At 39.1% G+C, this 16574-nt stretch overlaps 1 protein-coding gene across 2 annotated transcripts in view; it reads left to right on the top strand.

The window, feature by feature from the left end:
* pkia (cAMP-dependent protein kinase inhibitor alpha) overlaps positions 1-6425 on the top strand; it is a 54688-nt gene extending 48263 nt beyond the window's left edge. For both annotated transcript variants that reach the window (XM_039754403.1, XM_039754402.1), the window contains exon 3: positions 4628-6425. In XM_039754403.1, coding sequence (XP_039610337.1) covers positions 4628-4716 — 89 coding nt within the window. In that variant the 3' untranslated portion in view covers positions 4717-6425. The remainder of the gene's footprint in view (positions 1-4627) is intronic.
* The last annotated feature ends 10149 nt before the right edge of the window (positions 6426-16574 follow it).

The following is a 16574-nucleotide window of genomic DNA, read 5'->3' as shown; positions in this document are numbered from 1 at the left end:
GAAAACACACATGAACACGAGGAGCACAAACAGTTTATCTCCCAAAATGACACAGGCCACAGTAGAACATGGGCCCCAGTCACAAAGAGGCAGTGGTATTGTCTGCTGTTCCTTTGTTTTACTGCTTCTTTGGTTTCTAGCCATATGTATATATAGTAACAGGAAAATACGCAACTGGTATCTCTTAGCACATGCAGAATAATGACAAGAGATAGATAGATAGATAGATAGACAGACAGACAGACAGACAGACAGACAGACAGACAGACAGACAGACAGACAGACAGACAGACAGATAGATAGATAGATAGATAGATAGATAGATAGATAGATAGACACGTTTTTCACTCCAGCATTTCAGCAAGTGGTACAAGGCCAGTGGTACACACACCAGTAGATACAGGGATAGCTTCTAACCACAGATCATAAGCATAAGGTTACTGAACAGCTAGTCCTAATAACAAATATCTAATACTAGCAAAATACCCACGATTCGCAGCGGCGAAGTACTGCATTAAAATTTTTATTAAGAAGAAAATTAAACCTTTTTAAACTGAGGGAAAATATGCCAATAATTATTTGTTAAGGATCTCTTTGTATACCACATTGTGAGTTCGGCCCTCGGGTTGTAATATGACTAAGCTGTGCACTGAGCTTACTCTTGAGCATGCAACGTACAGATGGCCATGTGAACAGTAATCTTGTCTCAAATCTCACAGCTTGGATTGCTGCTGTCATAATCGGTTTGAGTTTCATGGTTTGTTTCAATTATGACAGTATTTGCAGGATTTGTTGTATTGAAGTGACATTCGGCATCTGTCAAGCGTTGTAAGCACACAACCGGTTTTAGTGATAAAATCACATCCAGCTTTTGAGAGTTTAAACATTCATAAACATCAAAGTGTCCACTACTGAAATCGTCACCTGTGAATCTAAGATGTTTAAGAGTCATTGGCGGTTGTCGAAAGGTGTAAAATATTTGGCCATTTTGGTACACTTGAAAGTGACAACCGAACAATTCAGTGGCAGCCATCAAATCACATGCAGAACCATAGGTGAAGGGCTTAAGCATTTCACTCTTATAATGCTCCTGTGTAGTATAATCATCTCCTGTACCGTCAGCAGTCCACATCTTGAACATGTCCCAGTCATTCAATACATAAGACACAATGTTCCTCCGGATATCAAGAGTGAGCCTGATATGGCTGTGCAATATGTAACAAAGAGAATGGAAAAGGTAGGTGCCATCTCCGGGCATGGAAACCACTCAGTAAGTGACAGTTCTTTGATCGATAGTGATCATCTCGATAGACATGATAATGGGGGTTGGAATAATAAAGGAAATGGGTACCTAAGCAATGTAAAGTAAGTGTAAAATACCTATACAATAATTATAATTGTAATAAACAAACAATAAAACAGCGGAGAAGCCGTGGATTAAACAAAAAGGCTGTAGTTATCAGTAGGGAGACGTGAATCCTGTGGCGAAGCAAGGAAGGGAATGTAGAGACTGGAGCAACAGACGGCCTTATATAGGCAGGCAGCCAACAACGTGGGAGGCGTTGGGATGGGAGACCCAACGCTCACACGTGACCGAGCTGCAGGCTATGGACGTATATATGTATGTAAGTAGGATTCAGTTAGCGTTGGGAACCTGTGTACCAAATTTCTTAAAAGATGGGCCCATAAGTAACAAAGACTGTTGAAAAGTTCAATATGGCGGCCGACAGTGGCATCATACCACCGAAATAAGTACGTACATTGGTTTCGGTTAGTGCAGGGAAGCTGCCTACCAAATTTCGAGAAGATGGGGCCATAAATAAGAAAGTTCAACATGGCGGACGTTGTTGACCGTTATGACCATTACGCATAGAATTTCGAAATGAAACCTGCTTAACTTTTGTAAGTAAACTGTAAGGAATGAGCCTGCCAAATTTCAGCCTTCTACCTATACGCGAAGTTGGAGAATTAGTGATGTTGGAAAATTCAATATGGCGGCTGACAGTGGCATCATACCACCGAAATAAGTACGTACATTGGTTTCGGTTAGCTCAGGGAAGCCACCTACCAAATTTCGTGAAGATGGGGCCGTAAATAAGAAAGTTCAACATGGCGAACGTTGTTGACCGTTATGACCGTTACGCGTAGAATTTCGAAATGAAACCTGCTTAATTGTTGTAAGTAAGCTGTAAGGAATGGGCCTGCCAAATTTCAGCCTTCTACCTACACAGGAAGTTGGAGAATTAGTGACGTTGGAAAGTTCAATATGGCGGCCGACAGTTGTGTCATACCACCAAAATAAGTATGTACATTGGTTTCGGTTAGCGCAGGGAAGCCACCTACCAAATTTCGTGAAGATGGGGCCATGAATAAGAAAGTTCAACATGGCGGATGTTGTCGACTGTTATCGACCGCTATGACCGTTACGTGTAGAATTTCGAAATGAAACCTGCTTAACTTTTGTAAGCTGTAAGGAATAAGCCTGCCAAATTTCAGCTTTCTACCTACATGGGAAGTTGGAGAATTAGTGATGAGTCAGTCAGTCAGTCAGTGAGGGCTTTGCCTTTTATTATTACAGATACTTCTTTTGCACAGTATATATAGTATGTGTATACTGTATGTGTGTGTATATATATATATATATATACAGTATATATATGTATATATATATATATACAGTATATACTGTATATATATATATATATATATATATATATATATATATATATATATCTTATATATAAATGTTTGCATGTGGAAGTGTGTATGTCTGTCTGTCCAGCCTGGAAGTGAGAGGTGGAGTCTGGGTAATGGCTCCACCTCCGAGGATATACAAGTGAGGGGAGCACGTCGGCAAAATGAAACCTACAAAGAAAGAGTCTCTCGCTTAGCTGCTAAAACAGAAGCGAAGTGAGCACATCGGCAAAACATTATCCCATTTATTTTTCCTCCCTCTGCTAATACACAAGTGAGGCAAGCACATTGGCAAAACGAAACCTCAGAAGAAAGACAGAGTCGCTTAGCCACTAATGTACAAGCAATGCCAGCATGTCAGCAAAACGAAACCTCCTAGAAGAGAGATGCACAGAGTAGTTCCATTCAGTTGCCTGACATCTCTACATTTCAGTTTGTTTCTGATAATTTCAATATTTTCTAGGACCCCGTGCTTTTTACAGCATAGGCTTACACAGCTAGTATACATATGAACTGCTCAAAAAAATTAAAGGAACTCTTTGAAAACAGATCTCAATGGGAAAATATCCTGCTGGATATCTCTACTGATATGGACTGATATGGTAATGTGTTAGGAATGAAAGGATGCCACATCGTTTGATGGAAATGAAAATTATCAACCTACAGAGGGCTGAATTCAAAGACAAAAAATCAAAGTGAATAAATGATGTGGCAGGCTAGTCCATTTTGCCAAAATTTCATCATTGCAGCAACTCCAAATCATACTCAGTACTTTCTATGGCCTCCACATGCTTGTATGCATGCCTGACAATGTCAGGGGGGCATGCTCCTAATGAGATGACGGATGGGGTCCTGGGGTTCTCCTCCCAGATCTGGACCTTGGCATCACTGAGCTCCTGGACATTCTGAGGTGCAATCTATTGGAGTCGGATGGACCGAAACATAATGACCCCGAGGTGTACAATTGGATTTAGGTTAGGTGAATGTGGGGGCCAGTCAATGGTATCAATTCCTTCATCCTCCAGGAACTGCCTGCATACTCTCGCCATATAAGGCCAGACATTGTCGTGCACCAGGAGGAACCCAGGACCCACTGTACCAGCATAGGGTCAAACAATGGGTCCAAGGATTTCATCCCAATACCTAGTGGCAGTCAAGGTGCCATTGTCTAGCCTGTAGAGGTCTGTGTGTCCCTCCATGGATATCCCTCCCCAGACCATCACTGACCCACCACCAAGCCAGTCATACTGAATGATGTAACATTCTCCACGGCTTCTCCAGACCCTGTCACATGTGCTCAGGGTGAATCTGCTCTCATCTGTGAAAAGCACAGGGTGCCAGTGGTGGATATGCCAATTCTGGTATTCTATGGCAAATGCCAATCCAGCTCCATGGTGCCGGGCAGTGAGCACAGGGCCCACTAGAAGAGGTCGGGCCCTCAGGCCACCCTGATGTCTGTTTCTGATTGTCTGGTCAGAGACATTTACACCAGTGGCCTGCTGGAGGTCATTTTGTAGGGCTATGGTAGTGCTCATCCTGTTCCTCCTTGCCCAAAGGAACAGATACCGGTCCTGCTGATGGGTTAAGGACCTTCTACGGCCTTGTCCAGCTCTCCTAGAGTAACTGCCTGTCTCCTAGAATCTCCTCCATGCCCTTGAGACTATATGTATATATATTCATAGCATCCATGTTCTGAGTCTCGATCTGATAGTATGGGTGGTTACCTACCAGGTAACGCATGTGGATGGTCAACCAGTCGGCAAACATCCACCACAGGGCCCTCTTCAATTGCGGAAAGTGAGCGTTAGTGAAATCAAAGGTGGAAAATTGATAAAATGCATGGAAATATATAAATGTGTTTATTAATAATGTATAATTTCTCTTTTTCTGTCATGTCAAAATGTACTCAATTGGTTTTGATTTTGTTCACAAGGTGAAGGAGATGATGCTGAGAGAAGCACCACCACGTCTTCAGACCAGCCCCCAGCATCCGAGCAAGAAGGGAGTCAGGAGGAAAGCTGACTTCCCAGCATTATTTGCTGAAGACCTGCTGTTAGCAGTAAAACAAACAGACCGAACTGAAACTAATTTACTTTGAAGGTCTTGGAAAAATAAAGATAAGTCAATCTGTTTCAGAGAGTTAGGAAAAAAAAATGTTCAGCCTAAAGTGGAATATAGAAATGAACTCAAAGAAATATTAGAATGGCCTGGAAAATGTTGTGCCTTTTTAGGAATGTATGTGCAGAGCGGTGTTGCACCTCCGATAGTGATAAACAGATGTACAGCATGCACAGTAAGTGCGGTTTTGACTGTATGAAAGTAGAATTTTCCTTGATTTACCTACTGCCAAGGGTGTCACACAAACAGTGAGAGAGGTTTTCATTTTACAGCACATACGGAGTGCTTCAACGTCAAAAGTAATGATACTGTAAACTGCCACTGCTTTTCAAATCACAACATTTGTATCAGGGACAGAAAATGCCTATTACAGTACGTGTCTGACATATTTACAAAGGGTTAACTGGCTTTGTATTTTATATCTTTTCAGTGTAATTATGTACTGTAATTTATAGCGCACACTTACTTTGTAATGTCTTTTTTAATCCGATGGAATTTTTTTTTGGGATTTTTCTTGAAGCTATTGATTTGTTCTTCAATGCGCGGATGAAAGTACTTGCTTATACTGCCTTGAGTGGATCGATTCAAATTTTGCATTTACTGAAAATGATTGAAGCTAAAAAAAAACACATACATTAATCAAATGTAGTAAAGGCTGACAGTATGACAAAATTTAAAATATGACAACAATAGTACCATGTGTAAAATTTTCTTATATAAAGTATAACAGAATGCGCATATTGCACCTTAATGGGAAAAATTACGTTGATGCTTGCTTAAATAGTGACAAAAAAGAATTGAAATAATTTTCACCTGAATATGTTAACACAGCTGCGATTAGGATAACACTCTTAATTGTATTCCTTAATTACTCAGAATTGTTTATTTTATTGAATGATTCAGCACAAGTGGAAACACCATAGGAGCACTCATATGCACATCACGATCAAGACCAGTCAGTAGTTACAGTTTCCCAGCAGTGCAGCATTTCTAATGCAGTATAAAATAGAATATAACATTCAGAGAAAAAAAAAAACATGATATTATAAAAGCTCTGATAGATAGACGATCCCATCTAGGGCCAATCAAAGCACTCGGCCACCTCCCTGTCTTCCACGAAGTTAGCCTCCTCGCGGTTTTCTTACAAGCAGTCTGCCAGCTGCACTGCCATCGTTTTCCAAGCAGCTTGGAGCAGACAGTCGCCTCAATGTCTTCTTCAACGATGCTGGTCATTGTGCAGGGCTCTCACAAGATTCATGTCTAGATTGTCTGTGAGCAAGCAAGTCCTGAATTTAATTCCATATGCTATCAGCTTCCATTGCTGCCAATGTTATTTTTAAGCCAGACAGTGGTTGCACAAACATGTCCTCAATCTCCCCAACCTTGTTTCTATGCATTTGTATTCTAGGCTAGACGATCACAAGCCATTTCTCCAGAGAGTCAGCTGAGCAGTGCATATATCCTCATCTAAGGGTAAGCATAAAAACACTGACTGAAATGGAAAGAAAGAAGCTATGTTTAGAATAGAATATCCTTTTTGATGAGCAGCACAGTGGTGCAGCGGGTAGCGCTGCTGCCTTGCAGTTTGGACCTCCCTGCGTGGAGTTTGCACGTTCTCCCAGTGTCTGCGTGGGTTTCCTCCCATAGTCCAAAGACATGCAGGTTAGGTGTACAGGCAATTCTAAATTGTCCTTGGTGTGTGTGTGTGTGCGTGCGCGCCCTGCGGTGGGCTTGCACCCTTCTTGGGGTTTGTTTCCTGCCTTGCGACTTATGTTGACTGGGATTGGCTCCAGCAGACCCCAGTGACCCTGTCGTTAGGATATAGTGGGATGGATGGACGGATCCTTTTTGACTGGCCTTCACTCAAAATGGAAAGTATAAAGCCTCACATTGTGCTGCAAATGAGCCCGCCATTGTGGAAGAAGATGACATGTGGGCTTAGATATTCCATTCTCTGTTAGCACCAATAACACTGGTCTACAAAACAAAGAAGCTATAGGTGTTCTTCACAGATTTGAGTGTGCTGAATCCAAATCTGGTAACAGAATTATTCTATCACATCAAGTTCTTGATAGAAAAAAATAATACTATTCTGGAGAGGGTGGCACGGTGGCACAGTGGTAGCGCTGCTGCCTTGCAGTTAGGAGACCCGGGTCCTCCCTGTGTGGAGTTTGCATGGTCTCCCCGTGTCTGTGTGGGTTTCCTCCCACAGTCCAAAGATATGCAGGTTAGGTGGATTGGCGATTCTAAATTGGCCCTAGTGTGTGCATGGTGTGTGTGTGTGTGTCCTGTGGTGGGTTGGCACCCTGCCCGGGATTGGTTCCTGCCTGGCACCCTGTGTTGGCTGGGATTGGCTCCAGCGTGACCCTGTGTTCGGACTCAATGGGTTGGAAAATGGATGAACTGTTTAGACTTAACAAAATCATAAATTACACATATAATTGTTTTAAATAGAATTATTATTCACACAATGTAGTCAGTTAAAAGTACAATATTTTGAAACTTATTTAGACTTAAAAATATATAAATGACACATATAATTCTTTTAAATAGAATTATCATTTACAAAAAGTAGTTACTTGGTAGTTTCTCTCTTATAATTCTCCAAAGGTTTTTCACATTGTAATTCTCAGCACATGTCTGCTAAGAGACTCACTGCTCTTCCCACTATCACGTCTCTCCATTTTGAGCGAAGTTCCTCCCATGTTCATCAAAGACCACTTTCCTTGTTCTTGGGGAAAAATTCCAAATGAGAGTGTAGGAAATTAAATTTTAAAGACATGTTGCACCCAAGTGCTTGGTAGGAAAGAGAAGCTCCTCAACTTGTTTCTTGTAGATTTCGGCACACACGTTTTTCAGTAAAGTAAGGCTGTGTGTTCTTTTACTGTTCGCTTACCTGTTACTTGATCAAGACAATGGATGGAACTACCTGACCATACATATTTCTGTAAAAAAAAACATCTAAATAACAACTTTCTCTCTTCTGCACATATAAAAGGCATATTTCTAGCCTTCTAAATATAAATTCCTGGATATTATGAAGGAATAATAGTGAGAAAAAAAACACTGAATGAGAGTAGAAAATGTGTAGCAAATACTTGGCTTTGGGTTCTTTCCAACTCAACTAACACTAAGAACGAGGAAGACTGCCATTTTTCAGGTCAAAATGTATTTCAAATAACATTCTGAGCATGAAAAATACTTGTGTCATTAAACAAATTTAATGAATTCTTGAAAAATCAAAATGGCATTTTTCATTGAATCCAATATCTCGCAGAAATGGTTTGTGGTATAAAAAGTCCAATTTTGGAAATGGATTCAGCACACCTAAATCTATAAAGTACAATGCATTTTTTGCAGAGGAGGATTTTGATGCAGACCAATGTAATTTATTATTTATCTGGCTAGTAATCTGCATAGTTTATTCCAAGGTTATAGGGAGCCAAAGCCATTTCCAGTAGCACTGGGAACAAAGTCATTTTAATTTCCCTTTGGGGACAAATAAAGCATAAAGCAGGTATTAACCGGTCCTTCATGTCCTTCTCTGTTGACACTAATCGCACGCTTAGAGTCACCAGTCAGAAAATAGACAGGGACATTGGGACAAAACATAACATCCACGGAGAGTTTTATAAACTGTTTTTTATCAAACCCGGGGGGTCCTGGAGCTGTGAGGTAGCAGCACTCCCCACCATGCCACCGTGCCAGCATCACATATTACTTTTCTGCATTGGATTATAAGGCCCATAAGCTTGCATTACATAAGTGAGTTACAAAATTTATGAATGATTTATTGCTATATTATACTTTAATAAGAAGCTAGGCAGCTTAAAATGATAATAGCATACATAGGTTGTTGGAAAATAAAAGAACAACAGAATGCTCCTCAATGTCCATTACAGAAAAGGAAATGAAGCTGAAGTATAAATTAGTGTGTGATAAAAACTTGGACATCCTACATATGGCATCCCCTCCAAATTAAATCATGTCTGTCAAAATAACTGCAGATAACAAATTCTACATCAGGGGTCCCCAGGTTCAGTTCTGGTGCCCCATTGTGGCTTTCAATCCAACTAGTTTCACAAATCAGATCAATCTACTGGTTTAGCTTTTCTTATTTTGCATTTAGAAAATCGCTGTACTGTAGTATGATATTTGCATTTAGAACAAATTCAGAAATGTGTTCTAAACAATCAACTTTCTTTTAACATTTTTATTTTGTTTCACCTTATTTCTGTGGACTTTACTCCTTAAATTGTATCCAAATCCTGACAATTATTGATGAGCAGTGCAGACAAATGACACTGAATGTTGAGGCAGAGCTGCTACTTCAATGTTACATTCAGTTGTGTGCTAAGCGGTTCTCACGTTCAGTCCTGGTGTCCCACTGTGGCTTACAGTCAAACCAGCTTCACCGATCAGTAGGTCACATCAGTCTAATGGTTTGGTTTTTCTATTTTGCATTTAGAAAAGTGCAGTAATATGACATTTGCATTTAGAAGAAACTCAGAAATGTGTTTTAGACACCTAATCTTCTTTTACCAATTTTATTTCTGTGGAGTTTTCTCTTTAAATGGTATCAGTTTCTGACAATTAGTAAGGAACAGTGCAGACTGACACTGAATGTTAAAGCAGAGCCGCTACTTCAATGATACGTTAGTTGGTGTACTCATCTATACATATAAAGGAGAGTTGGGATCCGAGTGACTGTGTTTGTGTGTTTGTGGAGGGATGGAGAGTTAAGGCGGGTGGGGGAGTCACGTGATCATCTCCTCTCCCATTCACGTCATTTTATTCACTTCATTTCGCTCCGATCTGAGCTCCGCAGCTGACGCGGTCTTGCTGTTCTTTTTCCTTACTGTTTAATCCTCTCTCCTTTACTGTTTACTAGACACAGTACTTACTGAATAGTATTTTTTCCTTTAGTGTTTCTACTTAGTGTTTCTTAGTGTTTAGTAGACGCAGTGTTGCAGATTACTGTTACTTTCTACTTCGTTTTTGTACTTTAGTGTTTAGTAGACTTTTACTTTATCTCATTTACTGTTTTTTTTACTGTTGTTCCCCGCGGTGTTGCCCTTTTTTACTTTATCTCATTTAGTGTTTGGTAGACTTTTACTTTATCTCATTTACTGTTGTTTTTTATGTAGCATGTTCACAAATTAGTCATAGAGAAAATTTATATACTGAATTTTGGCTCCAGGAGGACAAACCAAAAATGTTGTATATAAAGAAGCTCTATAAGTCGCATGTAGATACATAATTATTCCAACTACAGCGAATGCAGCGAAGCGCACGAGGTCTGCTAGTTAGTAATAAAAGGCTTAACTAATTGGTGCTCACGCTCAGTCCTGCTGACCACCTTACCTTACCTGCAGGTGTCAGTCCCAGACACCTTCTGCTTTGAGCTGGACTCCTGCCTTTATTAAACAAGTGCATATTTCCCAGCTTCTTCCCTTTTCGTGTTGATCCAGATAAATGAGTTTGGTAAATTTAGGAAGGAATGTGGCCAACATTTGCGTGTGTGACGTAAATTCTTCTACTTTTTTTTTCTTTTTTTTGCTTTTTCAGATTTTGCTATTTTTTATGTTTTTGGTCATTTAAGTATTTCCCTATTAGTAGTTGCCTCCCTTTAGTAGTCAGTAATATTTGCCCCCATGTCTGCACAGCTCCTTACTAATCGTCAGTATTTGGATACAATTAAGGGAGTAAACTCAATAGGAAAATGGTGAATTAAAAAAATGTGATAAAAGAAAAGTAACGTGTTTTTTTTTGTAAACATACTGGCGCATATTTTCGGATGCAAAACAAGAGAGGAAGAAGACTAATTAAACAATAAGATTTATTTGTGAAACTGGTTGGGATGAAAACCTGCCACCACAGTGGGACCCCGGGACTGAACTTGGGAGCCCCTGGTCTGCACTGTTATGCTACAGTTGACACCACAAACACCTGGTGCCTACGATTCAGCGCTGTTCTGTTTGTAATATTGCAGCTCTATTAGTGCAGCCTGAATTCATTGATTGTGCTTTGTTTACTCACTTGGCATTTTTAAAAACTCCAGATGTTGCAAGGTAAGAGCATTGCACATAATACTAGTGATTTAATTTAGCATTTCACTTTAACTCAACGAGATTCTGAATGTGGTTATTGCTAAATACATGAGGCTGGATGTGTGCAGTTGTGATCTGTCCGGGGTTTCCACGTCTCTCTGTGAAGGTCACAATGAAATTCTGATTTTTTGATTTCTTTATTCCTCTTTATTAAACTGATAGTGGAGAAATTGTTCGCTTTTATATCTTCTGGTTGCATTGTTTCAAAAATTGTTGAGTGGGAAAAAATGACCCATCAGTCAGTTCATGGGCAGCACAATCTTGTTCGTTTTTCACTTTTTCTGCTAAGACTTTCACCATCTAGACTGTAGGCCATAATATCTGAGGACATACTAAAGCTTATGTTTGAAGTTACAGGTGGATTATTAAATCATATTTTAATTTGATTCCTGCCTCTTCTGGGTATTCGGGAAGGCTTTGTAACGCCACTGTCTTGACCTGTTCCAGATTCTTGGCTTATTTCTGAATGTTCTAATAGCTATGATTCATAGCGGCCATTGCCAGCTTCATAAAGGAAGAGTGACGCTTTCAGAAATATTCATTATAGAATAACACGTGACCACCATTTTGTTTTATTTATATTTCTTGAAACTTCATGTTTTCAAAGTGATAAGTGATATTTGTGCTTTAGGGGAGACAAAGGAGGCAAATCAATATATGTTTTCTGTAAATATTGATCTAAATAGAGACATTGGAACAGCTACGAAGAACTTTAAAAAAATGATCAGCTTAACTAACATGGCAGCATGCATGAAGCTGTTGGGAAAAGGTGATTTCTTTAGGAACAGCAAACTACGGGATTTAGTTTAACATTGTACATAACACAAGTTCCCCACTTAACAACTGCGGCTATAAACTAAACAAACGTCAACGTGAACGTATCTGAAACATTTTCTGAGCTGTTAATGTACTTTTGAATTGCTTGATAGTCTGCTGACATCCTTAATTTCTGTGATATCTGTTAAATATTTTAAGAGATATCCGCTCCCAATGAAGGCCTAGGTGAAATGATTAGGATTCACCACTTCATTAAGAAATCTGAAATGTGCTGTTAGAGGTCCATTGTGGGGCTTGATGTCTAAAAAGCTTTAAACAAAACATGGATTTTATGTATAATGTAATAATGATGAATAAGTAGCTTATAGGTTTAAAAGCTCCCTTTGCAAATTCACTATGAGTTACGACATATGAACGTTGTGAAAGATGATAGCGGTTCCTGAATGTTATGCTGCAAATGAGATTACATTTTTACATATGTAAGGAACATTCAGTTAGTTCAGCCAAGCTTGGTGGTCAGAGTTAATGACCAGTTGTACAGTCTGGTTCTGGGCCATGGCTAAAAGTGCAGATTTATTTCTGTGTGTATGTTTCCATAATTTTCTCTCTTAGTAACCTTACATGGCTGTTGGTGTTCATTCCAACATTTAAAGTGGAGAACCCAGAGAATCACTTCTAAGGCCCATGTTGCATTATGCAACTTTTCAGACTTACCAACTGCATGTCACATTTAGCGTCTAAGTGCCGACTTTTCAACACAGCTGCCGGAGCTGATGCTGTATGAAGGTTTGACAGGTAAGACGAGTTCAGCCACAATTTCTGCCTGTTTTCTATTTTTACATTCTGTTATGGTACATAAAACACAAGACATCAGACAGACAAACCTCTTTAGTTTGTGAGGTCCAAAACACATGTGTTTCGTATGCCTTGTTGCTGCATTATGTGCAGTCTACTTCCAGGTGAGCTTTCATTGGTTGTCAGCCCTCATGCACACAGAGCCCACCCTACAACTAAAGACAAAATCAAATCTGTCTGAAGGGTGACACATGGACTAGTCAGACGGAGTCATTGGGCATATCACATTTTGAGACAGGCTTTCATGGGAACGCAACTGTAAATCAAAAAAAAGTCATCTAATGTGACATGGCCTTAAGCCTCTGCCAGTAAATGCATTTATTTAATCAGTTTGCCTCAGCACTCTGGCTTCAATTCTAGGAATTAACATTTTCTTTATTCTGTTTCCCTTGCTCTTTGATATTCTTTGGATGGCATGGTGGCACAGTGCTAGTGGTGATGCTTTGCAGTAAGGAGATCCGGGTTGTGTCCCAGCTCCTCCCTGCACAGAGTTTGCATGTCCTCCCCATGGTCTGCATGGGTTTGCCACAGGTGCTCCGTTGTTCTCCCACTAGCCTTAGACATGCAGGTTAGATGAATTGGTGACGCAAAATTGGTCATGGCGTGTGTGTTTGCCCTGCAACGGACTGGCACCGTGCCCAGGGTTTATTCCTGTCTCTGTCCTATGTTAGCTGGGATAGACTCCAGCATTCTGGTCTAGGTTAATTGGGTTAGAAAATGATATGACATTACTATTCTTTGCCCCTAATTATTTTTATTTTTACTTAAAAAAATCAATAATGTGGTTCATATTAAAATAAATTTAAATCATTTACGTTAAAATAACTCTTATAGTGTTGCATATTCAGGAACAATGGTATTTTATTCTTTCTTTTCTGGTATTTATTTAATATTGATAAGGGTACTTTGAAGTCAGCCAACAACAAACTGTCTAAGTTGGTCCCATTTGAACCCAGATCCTAAAATATTTATGAAAAGATGTTCAAAAGCAGGACGGCACGGTGGCGCAGTGGTAGTGCTGGTGCCTTGCAGTTAGGAGACCTGGGTTCGCTTCCGGGGTCCTAACCTCATTGAGTTTGCATGTTTTCCCTGTGTCTACATGGGTTTCCTCCCACAATCCCAAGACATGCAGGTTAGGTGCATTGGCGATCCTAAATTGGTGTATGTGTGTGCCCTGCAGTGGGCTGGCACCCTGCCCGGTGTTTTGTTCCTGTGTTGGCTGGGATTAGCTCCGGCAGACCCCCGTGACCCTGTGTTTGGATTCAGCGGGTTGGATAATGGATGGATGTTCAAAAGATAACATATTTGAGGGACAGAGAGATACTAATGATTGCTTGTCATGCAGGCACTTTCTGACATCCTTTGTTGCCTGGCAACTATTCTTACTTTTCTGAGTAGAAATCATGTTTGAGTGTGTGGATGAGGCTTACATGAAACCACACTCCCAATAGCTCATTTTTGCAGTACTTAATTCATTTTTAGAACTTTTGCTGCTTATTTGAATTTGATTTACAATTAGACTTGTAAAAGAATATGACATTCCTAATGCTAAGAAATCAGTATCCAAAGTCAATCCACAGACAACATAAAAAGTCTCATAAATGAAGTGTGATCATTTAGTCCACCAAGCAGGTTAACGTATTACAAAAGGAAGAACAACACAATAAAGGGAAGAAGACCAACATTATGTGAAACAAGACTTGACGGTAATCTGGTAATGTAGGGCTAATCTAATGGGTGGATTGTAAGGATTCATGTCCTCAAAAATGTCTACCAAAAAATTTCTCTACTGTAACAACTCAGATTTATACTTTTTCAAAAAATGAAAATATATGAGGTTGAGTCAAATGAAAACATTTGATGCAATTTTTTCATAATTTATTGAAGCAAAGGTGTCAAACAACTAGCATTTTTCTATGTAATCTCCATGGTGTTTGATACAAGTCCTCTACCGCTTACGAAGTGCATGGATTCCTTGAGAAAAATGTGTTTTAGTTGAGTCGATAGCTGCTTATGTATTACCTGTTGTACCTCTTCATCTAACTTGAAAGTCTGTCCTACGTCTCTTTGAGTGGAGAATCAAGCATCAACACTACGTTGCTTCAACTCTGGAGTCTATTGCCATGGTACCCACCACATCATGAATGCTAGATATGGTGCATATGGACATGCTTGATGTCCAGAATTGCAGCTATTTCATTCACCGTCACTTGACGATTTCCTGTCACGATGCGTTCAGTGCGTGCAGTTGATCGCCTCTGGTCTGGTGTCACTACTTGATGTGTCTGACCAGATCATGGAGAGTCTGCCAGAGAACACACCCGTTCAGAATTTTCTACTCTGCTTTTCAACTTGCTAGAGTGATAAGATGATAACTCTACACTGAATGTTCATTCGCTGATGAATTTCGATAGGTTTCAGTCCCCCAATGTAAAAATTACACCAACAATTATATATGACTAATACTTCCAAGTTTAGTCAAAATAGTGACCCCATATAAAACATGGGAATATTCAAGGCAGAGGAGGAGGACTAGGGCTGCTCAAAAAGTGGACGAAAGAGCACCTGCCCTCTTTGGTGCATGTTTCCAGTGGGGCTGCCATCTTTATTCTGCTAACTATGACGCCATGTTGCTCGTCTGCATCGTGCTTCAACCTGCTGGACACTCCTGAGGTCCTTGCTAATGATTTTGCCAACTTATATGACAATGGTACGGTGTGTAGAATTTCTGTCGCAATTTTAAGGTTTTCATTTGATTCACCTTTGTATGTTGTAAGAAAATGAGAAGTAATAATCCATCTAATTACATAAATATTAAAATAACGGCCAGAAATGGGCAATAAATTAAAAAATTGGTTTGAATAAAAATCATCAGCTCTGTGGGGTTAATTTTTTGACATATTGTAGATGGGGCTCATTTTTAATTTAAACAGGGTCCTGCAACCTAAATTTGGCTTAAATATAACAACTTATATCATAATGTCTTTTTATGCATCATTATTGTTATGTGCATTACTGTAGTCGTTACAGTATATATTCATTTAAGGTGAATGATCTCTTTGCAAATTAAGCTCTTCTTACATATGAATGAAAACACTGAAAGTATTTACCTAGTTATGGTACATATTTTTCAGATTTTTTTAATATTAAATAGTATCTTTCATCAGTTAATTTATTGCTGGCAAATAAATAAGAATGTCTTATTTGTGAGAATGTGCAATATATTTACTGAGGTTTCAGTCTCTACCGTGTGTTCACGCATATGCGCTGAGTACAGTTAAACTTGAAGGAAAAGTAAACACACAAATTTATATAAACCTAATACTGGTAAGAAATTCAGCTAAATAGAGTGCAATTCAAATATAAGGCTACAAATAAAGCAAAAAATAACATGTTCAGGTACAAACATATTTTAAAAATTGCAATTGAAATATTGGTATATGAGTGTGTTATTCAGATTAGGCCTTTGCTGTTAAAAATAACAATGCATGCATTTAATATATTTGTTGATTTATTATAAAAATCTAAATTCTTCTAATCGATACCACTCTTTATATTGATTGAATGGATGCTGTTATGACTTCATAATATATGGTTAATGTTTTCAGTAGTTTCAATATATTTATTTCCAATGCCTTATTTATATTCACTTTTCTTTTTTATGTTTATGAGCATTTGTTGAATAATACCCGTGTGACTATTTTTCTGTAAGAATATTGTTTGATTTTAATGATTTTGTAATATGTGATTTTGACAATTAAGAACTGTGCTCCTATTAAACTGTTTTAAAATGAAAAATGAAATGCTTTTGTGAAATCCACTAATGACAACATCAACATCAAGAAACAGTATAAATAAAAAGTGGCATTTTTTTTTTTTTTTGCTGTTTCTGTTTTTATTGACCACTAAGAGGCTCCAAAGAACCAATGTATTGTACACATAGGTGCCATCCACATGGGTGGGGAAACGCGATTCCAAAGGTAAAAATGAGCTAAAACGTTCATATCGCCAGCGTTTGAG

The sequence above is a fragment of the Polypterus senegalus genome, chromosome 5 (genome assembly GCF_016835505.1).
Source record: "Polypterus senegalus isolate Bchr_013 chromosome 5, ASM1683550v1, whole genome shotgun sequence".
Lineage (NCBI taxonomy): Eukaryota > Metazoa > Chordata > Cladistia > Polypteriformes > Polypteridae > Polypterus > Polypterus senegalus.
The sequence above is the reverse complement of the archived record's forward strand: the minus strand, read 5'-3'. Positions and strand labels throughout refer to the sequence as shown.